This window comes from Nerophis lumbriciformis, linkage group LG26, assembly GCF_033978685.3.
Source record: "Nerophis lumbriciformis linkage group LG26, RoL_Nlum_v2.1, whole genome shotgun sequence".
Classification (NCBI taxonomy): domain Eukaryota; kingdom Metazoa; phylum Chordata; class Actinopteri; order Syngnathiformes; family Syngnathidae; genus Nerophis; species Nerophis lumbriciformis.
Genome location: NC_084573.2, coordinates 23,369,682 through 23,396,264, shown reverse-complemented (window position 1 = coordinate 23,396,264; position 26,583 = coordinate 23,369,682). Strand labels below are relative to the sequence as shown.

The 26,583-nt window shown below is 40.1% G+C and overlaps 1 protein-coding gene across 1 annotated transcript in view; it reads right to left on the bottom strand.

Annotated features, from left to right (window-relative positions):
• The window catches only part of ryr3 (ryanodine receptor 3), a 307,276-nt gene that overhangs the window by 239,241 nt on the left and 41,452 nt on the right, over positions 1–26,583 (bottom strand). The window contains exon 3 of the mRNA XM_061987153.2: positions 19,461–19,565. Coding sequence (XP_061843137.2) covers positions 19,461–19,565 — 105 coding nt within the window. The remainder of the gene's footprint in view (positions 1–19,460; positions 19,566–26,583) is intronic.

Here is a 26,583-nt window from a genome sequence, read left to right as displayed (position 1 = left end):
CCACACCATCAAAATGCCGGGGCAAACATTTCCACATCAACACCGTATGAAAAAAATAGTGATTTTTTTAGTTGTGATTTCCTTCTCTGCATGAAAGTTTAAAAGTAGCATATATTAATGCAGTATGAAGAAGAATGTTTTAATGTAGACACATAGAATCATCATACTGCTGTGATTATATGCATCAAGTGTTCATTCAAGGCTAAGGCAAAATATCAAAATATATATCGTGTATCGCGATATGGCCTTAAAATATTGCGATATTTAAAAAAAAAAAAGGCCATATCGCCTAGCCCTATGACAGATGCATTATTTTTTCAATGCATTCTAACTCGTAAATAAAAGTGCTTACTGCGGAGCCAATAGGAGGTCCTCTATTCCGCCTATAGAACCCAATAAAAAAAACAATCCAAAAAGCGGCAACAATACTCCATTTACACTTCATGACTTGAATATTAACCAAGTATTAGTGATATTGTTATTATAACCGCTAACGCACACAAACTTGTTGACATGATCGACTGATCAGCTGCTTCCTCGTTTCCTTGCTCGTCCAACTTTAATTTAGATCATAAATCATGTCTCTCACCTGGATAGTAGAAGAATGAGGACGTATTCTGACAGGTTGTTACACCTTGACAGCCAATTTAGACCCGGAAATGGCAAAAACGAAACAAAAAGACGCTTGGTTCTACCCACCCTCTCTCCGCGAGGATTATGAGTCATTCTTCATCTAAACGGGAATATATGAACATCCGAGCAGTCAGCATTCCAAAGACAGCAGACATTGTACAGCCAGTGATGTTTTCTCATGTTTGATGGCTCTCATAAAGTCTACAGTGAGTAATAATCGGTCGTAAAAAAAAAAAAAGCGAACGTTGTGATGCGTTTTTTAAATTAATGTGCCGGGTATGCTTAAAATGATTATAAAAAACATAAAGAATAAATGTTATTAGAGGTGGCGACTTGTCCAGGGTGTACCCCGCCTACTGCCCGAATGCAGCTGAGATAGGCTCCAGCACCCCCGCGAACACCGAAAGGGACAAGCGGTAGAAAATGGATGGATGGATGGATAAATGTACCTGTTACTACATTACATATACACTTACATCATGTATATAAAACCTTAGTGGAGGCATTTAAATGTTTTTTTTAAACGCTTTATTGGCAAAATTGTAAACAGACTTTTGATCGCATTTATTTACAATTTAAAATACATTTTTAAAAAATCCATCTGTCATGTATTTCATAATGATTGAGAACGATAGGCAAAATTCCAAAAAATGTGTAGTTCCCCTTTAAGATGCAAAACTAAAAAGTATACAATGAGACCTCAATTTAGGAGTGCCCTAACTTTTGAGGTAAGAACTGTCTTTCGGCTAATTGTTATTCTTTAAGTTGAGCTCCATCACAGAACTAAATAAGCTAGTAAATTGAGATACTACTGTGTTATCAAATCAGCTGTACTTTGTTTTTTTTTCTAGTTGTTTTGTTTAGATCTAGTTTTTGATTGTTTTGGCCCAAAAAAATGCCATTATTGTTTAAATAGCTAGCAAAGTGAGTTCCAAAATGGTGCTGGTCTAAAGTGGCACTGGATAGCTGCGGTTCATCAAAAGGAAAGATGAATTTCAACTTTCGGAAGCAAATCTATGTGTACCAGAGTACAGTACAGGAAGGGCCTGATCTACTAAATGTTTGCGTGTGTTAAAACACGTGCAAACGTGATAATGCATGCAAAGCTGATCTAAAGTACTAAGCTAAAGCTACAAAAACACAATCCATTTAGCATGTCTGCCTTTATGTGCATGCAAAATATATGCCGATCATTAAAACGCCCACAATACTGGGAAGAAAAGGTGCAACTATAATCATTTAACACTCTCAATGTGATTAATTAAGACTGAAACTGACTTACAGCCGCTGTTTGCACCCATATTTAGCATGTCTGAAACATTGGACAATTGAGTGAGAGAGAGAGAGAGAGAGAGAGAGAGAGAGAGAGAGAGAGAAAATATTCCATGTGTGCGTGTCAACATATTTGGACAGTCAGAAATAAAAATATTACACATTTCGTATGTTCAGAAATGTCATTTTATAATGTTATAGCTGCTGGATGACTTAAAGGGCTGATTAAAACAAATTCAATTAATTTGTCTTTTTTTAAATAGGGGTTATTTTTTCATATAAAACCTCCTTGCAAAATGCATTTTCTTGCATCTGGATCATTCCAGACGCACCATCACAACACTGTAGTGCATCACAACACCTTCATAGGTTATATTGTTTCAATACAGCCTATGTGGTGGTACGTTTTGTATTTGTGTTCTGCATGTCAACACGGCGAAACGCCAAATGTTGGACCATATGATGCCATAAATGTGGAGGGAAATGAGTGTCTCCATGGTGACAGCTGGTATACACGCTAAATATGATCCACTTATCAATCGCACACAGTCTTAGACCCGCAGCACGCCCACTAAATAGTACTCGCAATTGTATAGTTAGCACACACTAATTAGCGCTTGTTATTAAGATCTTATAGACCTAAGTCTATACAGTTTTACAAGCAGTACACTTACTACTCTTAAGTTCTATTGTAATGTATATTATATTGTCCTTCAAGAAAATAAAATGGTTGCTGAACTGTATATTGTTCACAAATTCATCTATATTTAGTTCAGTTGCTTGGATGTGGCAACACAACACCTCACATATGACGTATAGACAAAAAACATGGATATTCCTGGTTGTGTTTACACTTATAGAGTACTTTTACACCCGGCTTTCAGTGTTCAGATATGTTTTCTTACGTTAAAAATGACCAAGCAAGTCGTCTTGTGGTAATCAAATCTTGGACAAATATAATCGGGAAGGGTTCCATCAAAGAAAACGCATGAGTATACAGCAACAGCTGGGGGGTGCGCCGTGCGCAGCGAGCTTGTCTGTATTTCAGTCTTGTTGTGCTGCTGACGCATCACTGCCAAGAATGGTGACCTTTGCCTAGCTGACCCTCTCGGAGTACTGTATCCTGAACAGCTCTGGGCCCTGCTGGGCTGTGTGCGTCTGCTTTAGGGGAAGAGGTGAGGTGCGAGTTGCATCTTCAAGGAACCATTGTTTCACAAGTTTGAATTTGTTAAGAGTCTACTACACATGTATTTCTTAATTGGTTCAAATCAGAGCAAGATCTGGTCAGCTCGTGTTTCTGTTGCATGGTGTGCTCATTTATTGCTTTCTCTATTCAAGTAAACGACAAACTTGATGCATCTAATAAAACTTTTTTTTTTTTTTTTTTTACATTTAATGTAAATTCTGTAAACAAAAACAGTATTATTTTTTATTATGTCGTCCACTCTATCATGCACAGAGGAATGTCTGCTGTTTATGTTTAAGGAACACCAGATTCATCAATCACTGAGTTACTCATGCAATCTAAACAATGCATAAAGGAACAATAGTTTGGGCCTCAGTTATGTACCAGTAGGGATGGGTACCTTCACATTTAAATCAATACCATATCAATTTTTGATACCTGAGAATCTATACAAACACTCAACAGTACCAATTTCCAGTACTTCTGTGTGTTCATGAGTAAACAAATTTAAATGTATTCAATAATATTTATTTTTTAACATTTAAATGTGAGCTGCTAATGATAAGTGTGCTGTCCAGTTGTTATATCTTGATTTATTACACTTCCCGTCTCATTTGTAACTATGACTGTAATCATACTTGCCAACCCTAACGGATTTTCCGGGAGACTCCCGAAATTCAGCGCCTCTCCCGAAAACCTCCCGGGACAAAATTTCTCCCGAAAATCTCCCGAAATTCAAGATTCCCACAAAATAAACAGCGTACCTGCACAATCACGTTATAACTGTAGAATGATAGAGGGCGAGTTCTTGGTTTCTTATGTGGGTTTATAGTTAGGCAGTTTCATTAACGTCCTCCCAGCGCGGTAACAACACACAACAACAGCAGTCACGTCTACCGTAAAGCAGTTTGTCTGCCGTAAACAGCAATGTTGTGACACTCTTAAACAGGACAATGCTGCCATCTAGTGCATTTGATGAAAGCACTTTTGTGCGTGCCACACAGCAATGCATCATCAGAGAGGGTGTTCAGCATGGTTAGAAAAATAGTGACAGAGAATAGAACAGGGAGGTGCTGGACATTGAGTCCGAGTGGACCATGTTCCGCACCTCTATTGTCGAGGCGGCTGATTGGAGCTGTGGCCGCAAGGTAGTTGGTGCCTGTCGTGGCGGTAATCCTAGAACCCGTTGGTGGACACCGGCGGTGAGGGATGCCGTCAAGCTGAAGAAGGAGTCCTATCGGGTTCTTTTGGCTCATGGGACTCCTGAGGCAGCGGACAGGTACCGACAGGCCAAGCGGTGTGCGGCTTCAGCGGTCGCGGAGGCAAAAACTCGGACATGGGAGGAGTTCGGGGAAGCCATGGAAAACGACTTCCGGACGGCTTCGAAGCGATTCTGGACCACCATCCACCGCCTCAGGAAGGGGAAGCAGTGCACTACCAACACCGTGTATGGTGCGGATGGTGTTCTGCTGACCTCGACTGCGGAAGTTGTGGATCGGTGGAGGGAATACTTCGAAGACCTCCTCAATCCCACCAACACGTCTTCCTATGAGGAAGCAGTGCCTGAGGAATCTGTGGTGGGCTCTCCTATTTCTGGGGCTGAGGTTGCTGAGGTAGTTAAAAAGCTCCTCGGTGGCAAGGCCCCGGGGGTGGATGAGATCCGCCCGGAGTTCCTTAAGGCTCTGGATGCTGTAGGGCTGTCTTGGTTGACAAGACTCTGCAGCATCGCGTGGACATCGGGGGCAGTACCTCTGGATTGGCAGACCGGGGTGGTGGTTCCTCTCTTTAAAAAGGGGAACCGGAGGGTGTGTTCTAACTATCGTGGGATCACACTCCTCAGCCTTCCCGGTAAGGTCTATTCAGGTGTACTGGAGAGGAGGCTACGCCGGATAGTCGAACCTCGGATTCAGGAGGAACAGTGTGGTTTTCGTCCTGGTCGTGGAACTGTGGACCAGCTCTATACTCTCGGCAGGGTCCTTGAGGGTGCATGGGAGTTTGCCCAACCAGTCTACATGTGCTTTGTGGACTTGGAGAAGGCATTCGACCGTGTCCCTCGGGAAGTCCTGTGGGGAGTGCTCAGAGAGTATGGGGTTTCGGACTGTCTGATTGTGGCGGTCCGCTCCCTGTATGATCAGTGTCAGAGCTTGGTTCGCATTGCCGGCAGTAAGTCGGACACGTTTCCGGTGAGGGTTGGACTCCGCCAAGGCTGCCCTTTGTCACCGATTCTGTTCATAACTTTTATGGACAGAATTTCTAGGCGCAGTCAAGGCGTTGAGGGGATCCGGTTTGGTGGCTGCAGGATTAGGTCTCTGCTTTTTGCAGATGATTTGGTCCTGATGGCTTCATCTGGCCAGGATCTTCAGCTCTCACTGGATCGGTTCGCAGCTGAGTGTGAAGCGACTGGGATGAGAATCAGCACCTCCAAGTCCGAGTCCATGGTTCTCGCCCGGAAAAGGGTGGAGTGCCATCTCCGGGTTGGGGAGGAGATCTTGCCCCAAGTGGAGGAGTTCAAGTACCTCGGAGTCTTGTTCACGAGTGAGGGAAGAGTGGATCGTGAGATCGACAGGCGGATCGGTGCGGCGTCTTCAGTAATGCGGACGCTGTATCGATCCGTTGTGGTGAAGAAGGAGCTGAGCCGGAAGGCAAAGCTCTCAATTTACCGGTCGATCTACGTTCCCATCCTCACCTATGGTCATGAGCTTTGGGTTATGACCGAAAGGACAAGATCACGGGTACAAGCGACCGAAATGAGTTTCCTCCGCCGGGTGGCGGGGCTCTCCCTTAGAGATAGGGTGAGAAGCTCTGTCATCCGGGGGGAGCTCAAAGTAAAGCCGCTGCTCCTCCGCATCGAGAGGAGCCAGATGAGGTGGTTCGGGCATCTGGTCAGGATGCCACCCGAGCGCCTCCCTAAGGAGGTGTTTAGGGCATGTCCGACCGGTAGGAGGCCACGAGGAAGACCCAGGACACGTTGGGAAGACTATGTCTCCCGGCTGGCCTGGGAACGCCTCGGGATCCCCCGGGAGGAGCTGGACGAAGTGGTTGGGGAGAGGGAAGTCTGGGCTTCCCTGCTTAGGCTGCTGCCCCCGCGACTCGACCTCGGATAAGCGGAAGAAGATGGATGGATGGATGGATGGAGAATAGAACAAGGATGGACAATTCAACCCTTAACTCAACAATGAGTAGATGAGTGTTATGTGTGTGTATATGTGTAAATAAATGAACACTGAAATTCAAGTATTTTATATATATATATATATATATATATATATATATATATATATATATATATATATATATATATAATAAAATAAATATATATTTATATCTAGAATTCACTGAAAGTCAAGTATTTCTTGTATATATGTATGTGTTTGTGTGTGTGTGTATATATATATATGAAATACTTGACTTAGTGAATTCTAGCTGTAAATATACTTCTCCCCTCTTAACCACGCCCCCCCCCCCCCCCCCCCCACCTCCCGAAATCGGAGGTCTCAAGGTTGGCAAGTATGACCTTGCATGTAGTTGCAATTCCCAGACGTTAGATGGCTGCAATGTGTAGTCAGAGAGTAGTGTTCGCATTAAACTAGAATCTAGTCTTTCGTTGCGCCCCACAAAGTGTTTCTACAGTGAGTACTGCGCACCAGCTGTTTGATTGTAACATGCAGCCCTACTGTACGAGTGTTTTCTGTTCGGAATATTTTGTTGGCATGGGATATTGTAACATTACCTCAGTGCATCTCAATTATTATCTGTTACTCCCCCCCCAGGGAGAAGAAAACATTTTCCCTTCACCGCGACTATAAATAGTATAATCTGAGGTATAAAATTGTTTGAAGTACACCTCTGCACACCATTGAATGCTTATTAACATTAAAGAAAACAACTCACCCGTTTTTCGTCTACCACCGTAATTAATTAACGAGGGTCTGCACTATTCCTGTATGTCGATATTCTCTAACTGATTAGAGATTGATTCGAGAGAACACTAAGGAATAGCCAAATGGCCAAACATTCATTTAAGGCTAAATAATAAGTGACCAATCCTATTGCATTAAGAAAATAAGAAACAGACATGGCTAATTAAAAACTATACAGCGTCCCCCAATTGCGATATGTCTCAAGCAGTAAGCCACAGTCCAGAAACATTTGTGACAAGATAATTAATAGAAATACAAAACTGACAGATATGCTCAGGTAAATGGGTAATTTACAAACCAGTGAGAGCCCACACACAAACCAAATATGCAATAGTTGGGTGTAAAAAAAAAAGAAGTAGTGCAGCCAAAACAATGCCATTATGTCGCTGTTAAGTATCGCACTTAAAGAGATGCTTGCCATGTGGTTATAAACTAAATTTCACACACCCCAAAATGTATAAGAATTATTAGAAATAGGCGTCACTTCTCTACTGGTACATGTCTCATGCAAACATGGGAAAATAAGCTGATGAACCTACCCATTTGTCAGGGTCAGCACTCTAGTAACATACAAATACAAATGAAAACACTGTTATTTGTGAGTACGGAAGTCGAGCAATAAAGACAAATGGGACATTACGAGATGTGATTTATTAGCCTCGCTGCCAGGTTTTGTACTGCTGCCAACAGCATGTCTTGCCAAAGCACAGCTCACCTGCTACCAAGGCCAATAACAATGCAGGTGGGCTAGACAAATAAAACAACAGAAGGCCATAAGTGCACGGCAGTAAAGTAGGAGCCAGACTCATCCAGCACAGGTGTGTGTCCTTTTCCTATCATATTTTACAGTAAAGCTGCTCAATGAGTGAGTTTCTCTGGCTACAACTTCTTGCAAGGTTTAGCATTTCTGGTCTTGTGGATAGCTGTGGCCTGGTCTTGAGTAGCAGTTTGTAGTGATAATAAAGCCCTTAAGTGTATCCAAGAGAGAGGCAATGTCTTGTAATGCAGTTTTCAACAATGTTGAGGAAAAAACATGGCTTTGACCTCTTCAAAGCTTTTACATTGAGACTAGAAACTTGAATATGCTAAATGTTTTCATGCATTGGAACAGAACTTGGTTGTCATGGCACTTAAAAAGTACAACAAAATTGGTTTTCAGTACAACCCGTTCAAGAACAGATACAGTAGACCGGGGTAAACAGAACAGGAAGACTGATGGGTCGCCACAAGGGCGGCCCACCGTAGAAAGGTAGTAAAAAAGGTAAATATGGGGGAGGAGAAAACAAATCCCAAACTAAGCTCCCATGGGGGCTCAGTTTGAGACCAGGAAGAAACCCAGAGCACAGCACATATGAGCACATACTACGACTCACAAAACTCAAGACTTGCAACAGGAGCGATGGGGCGGGCTTCCGGGCCGAAGCTGCTGCCACCAGGGGCGCTGCTTCATTGTCCATCATACCGCAAGGGGTGAAACAATGTGGGAGGTGGGGTACATGAGTGTAAGGCGTGTATTTTCCGTGGATGCACGTGTGTGCAAGTAAGCCTGAAGACGTTTCGCCGCTCATCCGAGTAGGCTTCATCAGTTCGTGCTCATAGACTTAGATTGGTCAGATTGGGACTAGATCTGACCAATCTAAGTCTATGAGCACGAACTGATGAAGCCTACCTGGATGAGCGGCGAAGCGTCTTCCAAGACAAACCAAGCAGTCCAGTTGCGAACGATTGAACGACCTGGATGAATGAGAACCTTCATAGGCCTGAAGAGTCGCTTTTCTCTCGACTTTGGTGCTCTCACGGAATGTTTTTGTGATAACACAGTCCATCAGTCCAACAAAAGTCAACAAACAGGTGCATGTCCATGAAAGACAGGGAAGAAATTTGGAGTTTCTTTACTGCGCTGTGTTTTGGGGGACTCTCACTGCAACAATCTTGCCAAACCGCCAGAGAGAAAAACGAAATCCAGATTATAATGTTGTTTGAGCGAGCAAAAACCTATTTAAACTTTTCACTTTAATTCTACATTTTTGGTTCTCGAATTGAGCACAACTTCGGCTTCCAGAGCAGACTGCTTCTCCAAGGTGTTAAGAGTTTGCGATTTATTCAGAAACCATAAAAGTGTGAGTGTCCACGGCTCTGCCCATTTTTCAGTCATTTGTAGCAGCTTGAACGGCTGCTAGCATCATCCGAATTTGTCAATACAACAGAGTAACACTTACTCCAGTCAGCAGATGCCCTGTTATCATGATTCCAAATAGGTAGATGTCTTCAATTTCCTCGACTGAAAAAAATCGCCGGATACACAACCCTCCACTTCTCCCAAGAGTCCATCGTGTGTCTAGCAATCAACGTTCCGTCAGGACTGGCAGTTTCCCCTGAACTCGAGCTTCTCATCAAGGAGATCTTGTCAAATTGTTGACAGGAAAGATGATCAATTTCATTGTGTAGATTTTGGAGAGCAGTGCAAAAAGAGGCTCCGAGAAATTTAAGACAAGACAAAACAAAGAAGCAAAAGCAAGAGATTTAAAGGGAAAGACAACAAAAACAAAACTGACCTAAGCATGTTTCTGTGATTTTTCAGCTGAGTAAGTAAAGAATTAACGACACAAAAGGAGCTGAAAATGGCTTTATTGTGATACAGGAAGAACACTGCAGCAGTCACACAGGAGACTCACTTGCCATCAAAATTAGGAGTGGGTTTGTAATGTATTGTTTTTGTTGTGCAACTCCACAGTTGTTTACTTGTGTTGTCTGAGAGTCAAAGTTAAAAAAAAGCGATGCATGACATCAACTCGCCTTCAGCAAGTCTCCTGGTCAATTTCCTTGAACTGAACATCTGTCACAGATCAACAAAAGGGAAGTGGATAGCTGCTTTTTACACTTAAACGCTAGCTCGGAATGTTCAAAACACAATCTGTACAGTTAGTCAAGGCTTTATCATGGTGATAGTCTGATTCCTTCTTTTTTAATTAGGGATGTCCCGATCTGATATTGATATAATCTCCAATCAGAGGTGTGAACTCGAGTCACATGACTTGGACTCGAGTCACACTCGAGTCATGAATTTGATGACTTTAGACTCGACTTGACAAAATGTAAAGAGACTTGCAACTCGACTTAAACTTTAACATCAATGACTTGTGACTTCACCTGGACTTGAGCCTTTTGACTTGACAAGACTTGCTACTTTCTGTCAGCGTGTGTGCTGCCTGTCAGCTCAACATCCAATCAAATTAGATCCACGTTGTTTTCATCCCACAGCATTCATCCAATAAAATTGCAGGACAACCAACAAAGAAGAGCTGTGAGGAAAAATTATCATGCCAAAGATAGTTTTGTTCGGGTATTAAAACTGCCAGTTGGACAACAAAAAACGGATTGCAGTATGCAAAACATGCGGTTCGAAGATTACAGACGGAGACGCAACAACTTCCAACTTCGTTCGACATTTGAAGATGCACAAAGAACGGTAAGTTTTGAATGTAAGCTAATGTTTATTGGCTAAGTAACGTAACTTTTATTTGCTGTGTAGTTAAATCAGTGAGGCTGTAAACTCACTGCTAACGTTATAACCATAGACATCTTATAAGTAGACGCAGCATCAAGCGCTACTGCCTACTGGCGCTGACGAGACACGGGGCCGCCATCTTGGAGTGGTGATCTGCTCCATAGGCATCTTATAAGTAGACGCAGCACTGGCTGTTTATGATTAAGTATTTGGCAGACACTTTTATCCAAAGTGACATACATAAAAAATACATATAAGACAATAGCTGTAAACATTATCATTTAAGGGAAGAATGTAATACAAAATATCAATACAAAGTGTCAAGACAGAATAAACTCTCTGCTGCTGCAGCAACAGAGATACAGTCTATAGGTCCCTAAGATATATAGATAGCTAATGTATTCATACATTGTTTATGTAGGATATACGCATGTATATATAACCTACGGTAATCATATTGTTTCTTCAATTTAAAAATAGCTGACCGTTAGTTTCCCCCTTCTCTGGGATTATATTCCCAGTTTTGATCTCGGACATCTGGTCACTTATAGCATATAAGAATATTGTATTACTGTTAAGCAAACTATGAATAATAAAACACGCCAAAACATGTGTTCTTTATCGTAGCTACACGTATGACAAAAAACTGTGTGAAAATCAGTGGTATTCAGTGAGGTTAGATTAATTAAATGCGCTGACAGTTCATTGCTCCTGCCAAATGAATTGCACTGAGGGGAGCGGATCACCACTCCAAGATGGCGGCTCCGCGTCTCGTCAGCGCCAGTAGGCAATAGCGCTCGATGCTGCGTCTACTTATAAAATGTCTATGATCCGCTTGAATGTTTAAAATGACTGGTTAATAGTGCTATTATGAAGTGCAATGTCAGCACTATTTCTTTTCCCTGCAATTTCAAATGTACTTGTTTTAATAAATAAATACAGCGTTTTAAAAGCATACACAATCTGTGTAAATATATTAGTCTGTGGTTAAAAGGACTTGAAAAGACTCGAAACTCAAAATGCAGGACTTGGGACTTGACTTGAGACTTTCCAGTCTTGACTTTGGACTTAACTCGGAACTTGCCTGTCTTGACTTGAGACTTGCCTGTCTTGACTCGGGACTTGAGGGCAAAGACTTGAGACTTACTAAGTTATGACTTGCAAAACAATGACTTGGTCCCACCACTGTCTCCAATACAAGCAGTCCTTGTGCAAAGCTCAACAACCAGTTAACATCTAATAGTCCTCCAAAAAGCACACAAAGTTGGTCTTATTTTAGTGAAGTCACTTAAAAAAGCTATATATGGTAGGCTACAGACTACTAGGTCCTAGCAGCTACACAACATCTAGGCACAAAATAGCACATAAGCTAGATATATGTAATAAGTGTTCTTAATTGAACACTATTGCAGTCTAAAAGAGCACATTTGTCAATATAAACAAGTATCAAATAATTATACTTGCATATTACTTACACATACAAAGGCTGCAAGGCAGAAGCATATTGGAAGGTATCCAGTAAAAAAAACGTGTTGGCATCATTTAATCTACCGTGTCATGAGCTTCATTTGATGAATTTTTGCAACCATTAGGTGTCAGCATAAAACCAAATTACCACTCCAATTTAAAAACAGCGCAAGACTATTCCAGACGGTAAATAATAAATAGGTCCGTTTTTCTCATAACCAATATTGTTGTTCTGCTCGAACAATTTTTCTTGAGCAGGCCTTTTCGAACATTCCACACTACAAAATTATAAAATGTATTTCTGTGTTGGCCCTGCGATGAGATGGCGACTTGTCCAGGGTGTACACCGCCTTCCGCCCGAGTGCAGCTGCGAAAGGGACAAGCGGTAGGAAATGGACGGATGGATGGATGATTTGTACTGATATCATATCGGATTGATATTGGTATCGGCCTCGACACAAGGCTCCAATATTAGTATCAAATTGGAAGTGAAAACATTGTATAGGGACACCCTTAGTATCAACCAGTCAATCTATTTGTATAGCCCTTCATCACAAGTGCCTCAAAGGGCTTCACAAACCACAACAACATCCCCTGATCTGAACCCAAATCCAGGCAAGGGAAAAACTCCAAAAGCCTGTATTAATTGTTTACAACCCGTAGTATTTATTAGTTTTAAATTTGAACAAATCAAAAGGTGGTACAGCATCCCAGAATAGATTATGTTCGACCTTTGGGGTACTCTCTTTGGGTGCACAATATTGGGAACGTCTGCACCTAATGAGAGCCAATCATAGAGCTGTAACAAAATTATAACAGGAGCAGCTAATGTTTTATTAAGCTTTTTTTTCTCAATTTTATAGTGTAAAAATGTGTGTAGGACTACACCACTCCAAACTACAGTCACTATAATAAACATGGCTCATTAACTGTGCAGGTGTCCATCTAATGTGCACAAAAAAGGTGAAGTTATCCATTGCTATGAATGTGCAGTTAAGTTAAAAGGCACCCAAAATGCCAAGAGCTGTTATCGCTCAGCAGCACGACTGAATATGAGAATCTGACAAGGGTTTACGGACCAAACAAACCCATCACAGGAACGTCGCTACCACTGATGGGAAGCCCGTATCGCTTCATCGTATCCTCAATAGATGACTTCATAAACATGCCAAGTGAGCTGGAGAGGAGCCCGAAAAAAAAAGAGCCAACCCTGCTTTGTATAAATTCAGAGATGCGATTACGGATGCTGCAGTACACTCACATATTCTCCATTCCCCTCCGTCACCCTAAATGGCCTTTCATTATCTTTGACTTCTGATATCTTCTTACAAAATATGGGAGCATGTTCCAGGCAATGAATAGTGACAGCTTTTATTAAAATCCAGAAGCCATTCTTGGTGTTAAAGCACACCTTAGACTACTAAAAAGTATAGTCGGTTTTAGCTCGGGGCATATTAATCAGTTGTCAAAAAATAATCAGTTGTGCAAAATGGCTTGATTATGTAAAACGGCTTGATTAATTAATAATACTCATCTTGATAGAGTGGAGTGCAGTACTTGGCTGCAACTAGCAGAGGCACCGTTAATCAGTTTTTTTAATTTTGTACAAAAAAGGCAGATAACAGACAAGACACACAACTATAGTTATTTAAATGGCAACTTTCTGGCTTTTAGAAACAAACAAATCAAGAATATACATATTGGTCGTCAGTTTTTAGCTTAAGGAGAGCGAAAAAAATATGAAACCATTCAATTCTGAGAAAATAAATGTTGGAATCACCCTGTAAATTTTCATTTCCAAAGCTAACATCTGCATCAGATAAAACCTGTTCATTAGTCTGCAGTTAAAATAGTGTTTACACATTGGAGAGCTGTTGCACCAGGTGGATTGACATGAATCATGGCTCCAACACGAGAGATGTCCATTGAAACAAAGGGGATTATCAAACTTCAAGAAGGTGAATCATCACGCAATGTTGCAAAAGATGTTGATTGTTCACAGTCAGCTGTGTCTAAAATCTGGACCAAGTACAAACATTGTAGTTGTAAAAGGCAATCATACTGGTAGGCAATCATACTGGTAGACGAAGGAACACATGAAAGCGTCAAGACAGAAAACTTCAAGTAATGTCTTGAAAACAGAAAATGCAAAGCAAAACAAATGAACGAATGGGCGGAAACTGGAGTCACTGTCTGTGACCAAACTGTAAGAAAGCGCCTAAAGGATATGAGATTTAAATATCAAGTCGTAACTAGCCCCGTATAAATCGTCAAAATTGATTGAATCGGATTAGAATGTTTCTGTGTACATGGACCCTGAAAAAAAAGATCTTATTATGACGTGCATTTTTATGTATCACACCTTAAATCGGAATACTTGAGCGCAGCACCATAACAAACGGAAAGATGTGTTATTGCCTGTGCTATGGTGCCATCTTTTGGACAAGTTTGCTCACTGCAGGTGCTGAAAAAGCTGTGACTTTCACTGTAAACAAACATGGCTTTGTGCATTTCTGCTTGTCCGACGCGGTCACAGTAATTTTTCCTTCTGTTCACTACTTTTGTTTTTACTAATCTCGTTTTTAGAGCAACAAACTCAACAGTAAATAACGCTACTTGTGAACATGTTGAATGGGGGGGAGACAGCAGCAATTGTATTTAGTTACCGCTCCACCACCACGTGGACGACAGAGACATGCGTAAGGATAATTTCAACCCAAATTTCGGAAGATGTGTTTTCATGCGCTACAATCCGAATGACTATCGGCATAAACCACCAGTCTCGATCGGAATGAAATTTTGATCAGATTGTGTGCGATCGGGTCAGAATATTCCAAATGGCGTGTTTACATGAAGCATTTTTACTCCGCTTAGGCTTTTAATCCGAATAAATGTGTCCATTTGCACTTAGCTATTAACACCTAATCAGAGAAAAAACAGGTTCCAATGGGCTAAGGAAAAGCATTGGTGGACTGTAGATGACTGGATGAAAGTCGGAATTCAATGAATAAACCCAAATCTGCATTGGGCAAGGTGATGATGCCAAAACTTTTGTTTGGTGGCGCTCCAATGAGATTTATGAAGAGGACTGCCTGAAGAAAACATGCTAATTTCCACAGTCATTGATGCATGTCAGATAATGGCACTGGGGAGATGGCTGTCATCACATCTTCAATAAATGCACAAACTTTTGACATCAATTGAAAGGATGTTTGGGGATGAGGACATTTCTTAAGATAATGCATCTTGCCATAGAGGAAAAACTGTGAAAACTTTCCTTGAAGAAAGATACAATGTCAATGTCATTGCCTGCAAATAGTCCGGATCTCAATCCAATTGAAAATGTGTGGTGGAAATTGAAGAAAATGTTCAATAATAAGACTTCAACCTGCAAAGCTGTTCAGACAACAATAATCAGAGAAAGTTGGAGCAAGACTGATGCGTTCGTATCGGATCAGGACGCGATATCAGCTCGGATCTAAGGATAAAAAAATCAGATCAGGAATGTTGATCGGGACCTCCCTAATAACAAATCATTTTAAAAATAAAGGCATGAAATGCCTCAATTAATTGATCAGAAATATTGAGCCGAATGCCCATCCCCAGTTTTAACCAATAATAAACACATTTGCTTTTCATATTAGTTTAATGGCGTCTTCTCCAATTCAAAGTTGTATAAGAAAAATAATAATAACTTACACAATAACTTACAATATAAACACCACTATTACTGCTTTGGATTTCTCAGCTATTCTATTAATTCAGCAAAACACATATGTATTACACACTTCCTTTGTTTAGAAGGACTAACTAGCAGAAACAATCAATGCATTAGCTGTAGATTATAATTTAAAAAAAAACTTATTTGTAGTGGGAATTATATGGACACCACAATACAGTAAAAGCAATCAAACGTTTGTATTAATTTATGTAAGGAAAGTACAGCTTTTACTAAACAATAACAGACATACAAACCCCGTTTCCATATGAGTTGGGAAATTGTGTTAGATGTAAATATAAACGGAATACAATGATTTGCAAATCATTGTCAACCCATATTCAGTTGAATATGCTACAAAGACAACATATTTGATGTTAAAACTGATAAAAAAAATTTTTTTGCAAATAATCATTAACTTTAGAATTTGATGCCAGCAACACATGACAAAGAAGTTGGGAAAGGTGGCAATAAATACTGATAAAGTTGAGGAATGCTCATCAAACACTTATTTGGAACATCCCACAGTTGAACAGGCAAACTGGGAACAGGTGGGTGCCAAGATTGGGTATAAAAGTAGATTCCATGAAATGCTCAGTCATTCACAAACAAGGATGGGGTGAGGGTCACCACTTTGTCAACAAATGCGTGAGCAAATTGTTGAACAGTTTAAGAAAAACCTTTCTCAACCAGCTATTGCAAGGAATTTAGGGATTTCACCCTCTACGGTCCGTAATATCATCAAAGGGTTCAGAGAATCTGGAGAAATCACTGCACGTAAGCAGCCAAGCCCGTGACTTTCGATCCCTCAGGCTGTACTGCATCAACAAGCGACATCAGTGTGTAAAGGATATCACCACATGGGCTCAGGAACACTTCAGAAACCCACTGTCAGTAACTACAGTTGGGCGCTACATCTGTAAGTGCAAGTTAAAACTCTCCTATGCAAGGCAAAAACCGTTCATCAACAACACCCAGAAACGCCGTCGGCTTCGCTGGGCCTGAGCTCATCTAAGATGGACTGATACAAAGTGGAAAAGTGTTCTGTGGTCTGACGAGTCCACATTTCAAATTGTTTTTGGAAACTGTGGACGTCGTGTCCTCCGGACCAAAGAGGAAAAGAACCATCCGGGTTGTTATAGGCGCAAAGTTGAAAAGCCAGCATCTGTGATGGTATGGGGGTGTATTAGTGCCTAAGACATGGGTAACTTACACATCTGTGAAGGCGCCATTAATTCTGAAAGGTACAAACAGGTTTTGGAGCAACATATGTTGCCATCCAAGCAACGTTACCATGTTATTTCAGCAAGACAATGCCAAGCCACATGTTACATCAACGTGGCTTCATAGTAAAAAAGTGCGGGTACTAGACTGGCCTGCCTGTAGTCCAGACCTGTCTCCCATTGAAAATGTGTGGCGCATTATGAAGCCTAAAATACCACAACGGAGACCCCCGGACTGTTGAACAAATTAAGCTGTACATCAAGCAAGAATGGGAAAGAATTCCACCTGAGAAGCTTAAAAAATGTGTCTCCTCAGTTCCCAAACGTTTACTGAGTGTTGTTAAAAGGAAAGGTCATGTAACACAGTGGTGAACATGCCCTTTCCCAACTACTTTGGCACGTGTTGCAGCCATGAAATTCTAAGTTAATTATTATTTGCAAAACAATAATAAAGTTTATGAGTTTGAACATCAAATATCTTGTCTTTGTAGTGCATTCAATTGAATATGGGTTGAAAAGGATTTGCAAATCATTGTATTCCGTTTATATTTACTATTTCCCAACTCATATGGAAACGGGGTTTGTACAACCACACACCAAAATGTAGATTACTGTATATCTGCCGTGTTTTCTACAGTCCCTGACAAACGTCTCGTTAATTATCCATTGTGTACAAACAGCTTATAACCTGACTTTTTAGAAATGGCTCCTATGAAAGATTAAACCCTCCCAAATTATGTTTAATATACTAAAATAAATTTACTTCACTGAATTAATACTGATCATTTAATGAACACAGAAAGGTCAGATTCTGGCAAGACAAAGGTTTTGTCGCCTCCAGAGAGTAATGTGAAAATGTAACAAATAATTTACTTCAAATACAAACATATGTTGCATAACATCAGTGAATTAAGTAGTGGTGCTGCGAGATCCATATTCAATATCTTGTATGACTTCCATGAACTTGAAGCACTGCATCCATGCGGTTTGACAATGTTTCATACAATTTATAGATGGAGTCATCAAGAATAGCAAATAAAGCAGTCGTACATGCCTCCCAGATTTCATCAAGATTCTTTGGTTTTGTCTTCCATGCTTCCGCTTTCATTCTACATGCTCAATGATGTTCATGTCTGGTGAATGGCCTGGCCAGACCTGGAGCCCCTTAATCATTTTCACCTTTCAGAACTTTGATGTAGAGATGGGAGTATGCGATGGAGTATCATTATGCTGCAAAATTTGACCCCAACGTAAGAGATAGCTAATACTTCTTGATATTTTAGACTATTGATATTGCCTTCCATACAGAAAATCTCAAAACACATGCCCATACTGGACGTAACCCCAGACCATGATTTTTCTGCCACCAAACTTAACTGTTTTCTGGTTGAATCTCAGATCCATGCAGGCTCCACTATGTCTCCCGCAATATTTGCAGCGACAAGATTCATCTAAGAAATCCACATTCTGCCACTTTTCCAGCATCCATCCTTTTAGATGGAGGCGATTTTGAAACCGAATTCTACAAAATGTTCTAGTTGACACAGGGATTTGAGGTGACCAGGCCTGGTGGAGCTCTGCTGCAATGGAAAAGGGCTGGGTTTGGATTTTCGAGCAAACAAATGGTCCTCCCGAGTAGCTGTCTGCCGGACCTCGGCTTGTCAAAAACATCTACAGTCTCTTTCAATCTTTTTCTTATTGTTTGCACTTGACGTTGAGACACATTGAAGGTGTCAGTCACCTCAGCGGTGGATCTGGGGTCCAGGCTCGTGATCATCAACGCTTTGGTCTCAGGGTAAATCTTAGGCATGTTGTCAGAGGCAAAGTTGCAGTTGATGTGAAGGTCTGATGCGCTGGGATTCCTTTCCAACACACCCGCTAATTGACTTATCAATTGAGGCTGTAATCTAGGATTGGGTGCATCATACGACAAGGCGACAAGATTTTTGTCCTTGCAAAAACTGACTCAAAAGGGATTTACCAAGCTGTAAACGTTCAAATGCTTTTCAGCCATTTCTTTTGACAACAAAACATTATTTCAAAAGTTGTTGGGATTGAAATGAGCCATTTCTTGTACAAAAAAAATTATCAGACGTATACTTGAAGGGCACTAAAGGTCAACTTGTACCCTAGCGACAAGACGTTTGTCAGGCACGGTATTGTATGCCGCAAAGCTGCGCTGTAACTACATTTGACATTTTGGTTTCACTCTGGAAAAGCTTGTAGACTTGAAAAACATCTTCAACTTTTAATGATGTGCCGTAAGATCATTGCCCTGGAAAAATGTGTGTGTGCAATCCCAATGCAAGAACTATTTTGGTAAGGCAATTATTCAAGTCAACCTTTCATTGCCCCCAAAACAGTCAGTCGTGTTGTGTTTTTATGCGTTCCATGTACTCTCCAGTCTCACGATACCTTTCATCCCAAAAGGTCATTGATGTCTTTAGAAGTCAAGTCCAGTTGCTATTTATGGAAGCTTTGTAGATGTTTTTTAGTGGGCTTGCGTGTATATGAGACAAGAGCTAGTACTCACCCCCTCGCTGCTTTGGCCTGTGTTAGCCAGCATCTCCTGCAGAGCTCGCACTGACAGCGACTGCTCCAACACAAAGTTACAAACACACAAGTCTGGAGGAACATACTGCAAGACAGAGGGGGGAAAGAGGGGGATAATACACATTAGCTTTGAGTAGAAACAGAAAAAACAAGTTTAGAATTTAAAGTTTTAGTTCAAAAAATCTATTACAACAACTGTACTGGAAGTACATTTTTCCAATCTTCATCTATGACAGACAATTGAACCGAGTGAACAGAAACATGCTTCGGCGGCCAAATAATTTACTTAATTAAGTGATACAAGACCAAGGGCCCGGCGGTAATTAAAAGAACTGTGGAGCAAGGAAAAGCTCTCATAAATAAAATGTTGGACATCCTGATGTGTTGCCAGCAACGTGCTCAGGATTATGTAGAGCACTGGTAAATATACCAATAAACAATGTTTGCCAGACTGAATTCATCATCTCAATGCAGTAGATTTGCCTTATGTACATTGTTCTTGCTGATTTAATCATATCCGTCATCATTGGGGTTTTTTTTAGTTTTTTTTTTTAGAGCAGGGCTACTCAAATACATAATGAAGAGGGCCGCAGACATCGAAATGTTGATGTTTTGTCAGAAGTCATATTCCTTTGAGACTACGTTTACTTTATTGCAAGGTAAAAACATCAGCTCTCACACTGCACTGTCAAATTCATTATTCTGTCTTTGCAACTTGATTCCAGCATGTGCACCGAGACAGATTATTAACAGCATTAAGAAACAGAAGCTCCAGAAGTTTTGTTGAGGATTGAAGTTCCTTCTTTTTGATTATTTTCCTTCCTCAGTGTTATTTCTTTACAAATCTTCCTTCATTTAGACTGAAAATATAAATCTAAAAATAACATTACAAAAGTATAACGTCCATTATGTATTTTACGTAAATAAAATAGAAGGTTTATTGTTAATACATTCATACAGTAAACTACGGATGTTTACTTATATAGAAATTAAACAACATCCACAGCAAACGTTGCACACAATTGAACCTAAGGTGCAGCGTTATCGTCCACTACTGGTCAAATTTGTATTCAAACGATGTATTTAAACGATCTTTAATCTCCAGAGTCACGCAGACAAATAACCACAAATATGAAAATCACGATGTCAGCAATTTCAATACAAAACAAACTAAATATCTTTATGCACAATATTGACAAAAATCTGACCAAGTTTTGTGAAGAAATTTACACGAGTGGATTTCTACCGTTGCTGCTGGTCTAGAACAGTGTGTGTCGCTTAAAAGGTCCGACAGGAAACACTGACAAGAGCAATGGCTCGGGGCAGAACATTCATACTTTGTTGTCCAGTCGCTGTTAAAAGTTAGATTTCGCAATTTATTTAGATTTTTTTCAGGTTCGATAGTGCTATTTTTGGTTTGAATGAGTAGTCATCTTCTTCTACTCACCCTACTGCTGCTTCATTGTGACACATATGCCTTGCTGTTGCCCGTTGTGGGGGGCGGTAGTACTGCATACATGAGCCTATTTGGGTGATGTTCACCGGGCCAAATCAAAAGCTTTGGCAAACCGGATGTGTACCACAGGCCGCCAGTTGAATAGGCCTGATTTAGCCCTACTAATTGTTCACAGCAGAAACAAATACTTGTTGTGATTTGTTTTAATTGGTACCATTTTGATTCAAATATAAGACAACCTATGCTTGTTGCGCGGCCGCATGTTTGCGGTAGTTGTCGTGATTTCAAGATGCAGAATAATAACACGAATACAGCTTGCAAGTAAAAGATTATTTTAATTCATGAGTTGTCAAACACTAAAAAAACGCTCATGCAGGGATGTGCGCGTAAAACAAAACACGAGGAGCGCACAAAAGACTGTGGGGAAACTCTTAACTAGGTAACACTTATGGTGAGGCAGGAAACGAACGAACAGCGTGCCACAGCAGTCAATTCTCGAGCGCTAACTAAAGCGCAAGGCTGGCTTAAGAAGGCTGTATGAATTTTAACTGAAATCAGGTGGACCTAAGAGCGCTCTGAGGCAGGGGTCAAGTTGCCTCAGGAAGTGCAAACCAAAACAGGACAAGGAACCGAAATAAGAGCGCTAGACCGGAACTAAAGCATAAAACACAGGAAAATGGCAAAAAACTCAAAATAAAGAACGGCCATGGGGTGACAATGCTGACCCTTTTTTTCTATGACCGGTTTTTGGAAAAATAGTTTCAAGACAAATCAACACAAAATACTTTTTTTTTTGGTAAATTATGATTTAAACAACAGGTAGATTGCAATAAAATAAATAAAATAGTAGTGCTGTCAAATGATACATTTTTTAAATCAGATGAATTAGAATTGTCATTTTTCATTAGTTGCTGCAAAATTTAAAAAAAAGCTTAAAAAAACTGAAATACAATGTTATATTCAAAGTGTCAGAAATCTAATTTTTAAAATTGTTTTACTTGAATGCACATCGGTTATTTGCTAAAGCAGTTATTTCAAAAGTAGCTGCGTTTTTTAAGTGAAATTTGCCACCAGTCGATATCTCCTGTGATAAAATGGCAACCAGGGTAATCAAAAAGGTCAACCAACGAACAAGATTTCTCTACAGAATCTCCTCTCTGGTCAACAAAAGCACCATGGAGATTCTAGCGGGAACTCTCATTCAACCTTTTTCGATTACGCATGCACCTCCTGGTGCCCCAGCACCTCCAAAACCCTCAAATCTAGACTCCAAACATCCCAGAACAAGCTAGTCAGGTTACTTCTAGAAGAAGGCAGAGCAGTAGGCATATGTATGTGTGTGCATGCACAAGTGAAATTAAGTGATAAAAAAAAAATATATATATATATATTTATTTTTTTTTATTTTTTTTTATCACTTAATTTCACTTGTGCATGCACACACATACATATGCCTACTGCTCTGTCTTCTTATTGTCTGGCAGACACTGATATTACCTTTTCAACAGTTGTTTGATAACTTTGGTTCACTAGCTGTAGAGCTGCAGCTATTGATTACTTTAGTAATCAAATAATCTATTGATTAACCAAGTATTCAGATAGAACCCACAGTATAGCCGCAAAGCATATTTTAGGGAACATAATTTAAATAAACAATGATTTTTCTGCTAGCCATGAAATGCATTGTTTTTTCTAATAAATGCACATCATCAACATTGAAATAGCACTTAACATAAAAATAAAAACAGTCGCTCATGTGCGCTATATTGCAGCAACCATGCGTAAACTACGGCTGCATATTTAAAGTTCTCGGTACTCCATGGTTCCGGATCTGAACAATATTCATTAGCTACACCCATTAAACGAATTATCGAAGCAACGGAATATGAATCGATTTACTGTATTTTTTTTTACTATATGGCTAAACTTAAAATCCTTTAATTTTTTTTCAAAAATCAACAGTGCACCTTATAACCCGGTGCGCCTAATGTACATATTAATTCTGGTTGAGCTTACTGATCTCAAAGCAATTTTATTTGGTACATATTGTAATAAGTGTGACCAGTACATGGCAGTCACACAAGAGATACGTGTGGACTGCAGTTTGACGCCTGTTAAAATAAACGAGGGTAGCAATTACAGGTAAGCAAGCAACACCAAAACCTTGCTGTTTTATTGAGAATATAGAACATTACACACAGCGCTCAAAAATCTGCCAAAATGTTTTAGTACGACTTTGGTAACGTGGAGCATTTTCAGACATACTGTGCTTCAACATACAAGTATTATCATGTGTGTTTATAGGGACCCCAAATTGGCACCTATTAGAAGACATTATCTGGCGTTTTGTTTCTATCCTGTTATGCAAAACCAACTTTTCTTCCGCCCACGCCGTAGTCAATAAGCTTCTTCTTCTTCATTATCCTTTTGTTGTGGGGCATCCATTCTCTTCTGTTCCCATTTCTAATACAAAGTAGCATAAAGATCTAACTTATATCCGTCAGTAGACTCCCAATGGAAGCGCTAAAAACTACCGGTACAAAGTGATAAGCAGTTACAAGCTACATGTAGCTAAGCTACGTAGCTTAACTACATATTCCAGTAGCTTGGCAGTAGTTTAGCTACTTTTTCAACGAGAAGCTTTCCCCGTAGCTTAGCTACTTTTAGACCCATGTAGCTCGGTAGCTTACATCAAAGCTACAAAAAGAGAAAATGGACTGCTAATAAAGGGTCCAAAAAAATATATGACTTGGATAAATGAGAACATCCATACATACGGAGAAAATCCATGATGACTGGTATGATGAGTCACAATTGGCTAAGGTTAGAGCGAAACACTATGGACTGGCCAATCAGTGGGACGATGAGGCGGGTCATCGAAACTAGTAAACAAAACGAGGGAGTCGGAGACAGAGGGACGCTTCAAGCTGACTCCCAAAAAAAAGAAAAAAAGAAACATACTTGAAAATGGCAGAGGAATTGTCTTCCGCTGATTTTTTTTCCTTTAGTGATGAAGACAATGTCCAGGAAACCCACAATAATGCGTGTCCTTAGCCATATTTAGACAAAAGTATGCATTTAGAGAAAACAATGCCCAAAACCTTAGTTTTTAGTTGTTTACTCTGTAAACCAAAATCACAACTGCTCTCTTCAATAAAGACATGAACACAAATTTAGGAACACACATTTAGTTCATGAAAAGTTTTACTGCACATAACCATTACCAACTGTTCCCGAACAACACACAGATCATCGTTTTTTGTCAACATAAAGATGAATGCTGTAGGGGGAGAAAATGAATGCTGTAGGTAGAGAAAATGATTCTAATTTATTATAATACAATTATAGGGTGAGTCAAAGAAAAGGCCAACTAAATAAATACATACAGTGGGTTGAGGGGACCCCTAGAGGTAGTTATAGAGTGTCCCCAGCTAAATGACCCTTATTGGGTCCATTTGTACACTCTCCGTTACATTAACATTGATAAAATACATGTGGGCCCATAGATATAAATGTTGTCATATGTAGCAAGCTACTTTTGCCGTGAAGCTTGCTACAATTCTCTGGGAATAGCTTCCCTTGTAGCTTAGCTACATTTAATCGATGGTAACTTGTAGCTTAGCTTACTCCATTTTCCAAGTAGTTTTCCCATCACTGTCGGTACAATAAAGATGACAGAGAGATGGAACAGTCAAAGTGGAGGCACGTAAATAAGACTGCTCACAAAACGGCGCATCCTGAAGACACGGTCAGAAAGCAGCTTGAAGATAGTCAATTCAACATTTTGACCAAATAACTACCATAACATGTTAACATGTTATGTAGACCACAAGGAATTGTTTTAAATGTAAAAAAAACAAAACATTATATGACCCCTTTAATGTGCCTTTTAATCCGTTGCGCCTTGTGGATGAAAATAAACCCAAATAGACCTGTTCATTGACGGTGTGCCTTATAATCAGGTGCGCCTTATGGTCCAAAAAATACGGTAATTGATTAATCATCGCAGCCCTAACTAGTTGTCGTTATATCAAAATGGCATCACAACTTTTCCAGTTTGCTAAATTACCCAGGTTTTCGGCACGTCTCTGTGTCTCTGCATCTCTCCCAGTCACTGACGTGTGTGAGTGACAAGCAGAAAAGCTCTGGCTCGCCCGAGGGAAATGTTTACTGTCCTCACATCCTGCATCTGAAACATTGACAAACACTGCACACAACTCTGCCCACTAAAATCGGCGATGCGGGGTCGCCATGGCAATGAGGCTACCCCTCTCGCAATACTCCTCATTACCTTTCCTCACCAAGCATGAAAGCAAAATAGTGAGATTGTTTTCTTCACTGGTTGGCTTAATAGTATGAATAAAAAAAACAAACATATTGTACAGGAATATCTTTCTTTTTTACAACTGCTCGTCCATCCTTTCCAAACATTGAACTCCTGCATATAGCATGTAAAAATACAGTACATAATACCCATAATAACCAATGAATAGACACATCCTGCATAGACCTCCTTACTGTAATACTTAGCTCTGCCATTGAGAGTGTAGTGACATGACACAGATGCACCCATACTGACCAAGGTCCTTCTAACAGAGATAACTCACAACCTGCTGCAGACCTTACCTACCTCATGAATTATTCACCCTCTGATTTTGCAATTATCATATTTGGTCCACGCTGGTTTAGAAGCCACACACTGAACATTCTCTCTCAGAGCGCTCACAGCAGCCTTTTAAAGAGCCCATTTGTTAATGCTTAGCAGCAATAAAACCCAATGAAATAAACTGAGTGAAAGTCAAGTCATTGTCCTAATTCTGTTGGATCTTACTGTAGACTGGTGTCATGAATGGCTTGGCTTTGGGTGTCCAAAGTGTGGCCCGCATCCAAATTGTTAAATGTTAAAAATACTTAAAAAGTGGAATAAAAGAACAAATAGGTGTAAAGTAACCGGAAACAGTTGCGATGTTAACACTACAAACTAGGGAGCCACAATATATTATTTTTAAAACCGATGCTGATGACTTCCAGCTTCTCAAGAACTATACTAATAACCGATGAACGTTTTTTTTTTCAATTTAACTTTAATGTAGTTTAGTTGGATGTGTTGAAGCGTAATTTTTTTTCCCCTTCTTGTGAGATGTTTGCCTAACATTTGGCACAAATATCATGAAATGTTTTCCTCTCAAACAGTCTCAAATGTTCGACGCCATGTTTGTTTATATTGAGCTCAGGTGCTACTTACGAGGAGAAAAGGAGCGCTTGGTTTGCTCAGACTAAACCACCTAAAGCACAGTATAAGTAATCTCGCCTCAATGGAGTGTTTTTTTTATGTATCTATATTTTTTATGTTATTGGATCTATTGGTGTGACATCGTAATTCCTCCTTTTTTTCTTTAAAAAAAATGTTTTTACTGTTTTGGCTTCAAAAATTAAATACTGTATATTACGGACTTCTAAAATGTTATGGGTTGCGGCATATGTACCGCACCCACAACATTTTAGAAGAAAAAATATAGTTTTTCCATATATAAGCTGCAGATATATACATTGTAGAATGAGTTATTTACACAGAAATATTTTGTAAAGGTTTATTGACATACCTTAATTGTTTCCAAACAGTGCCTGTAACATGGCAGTACAACGG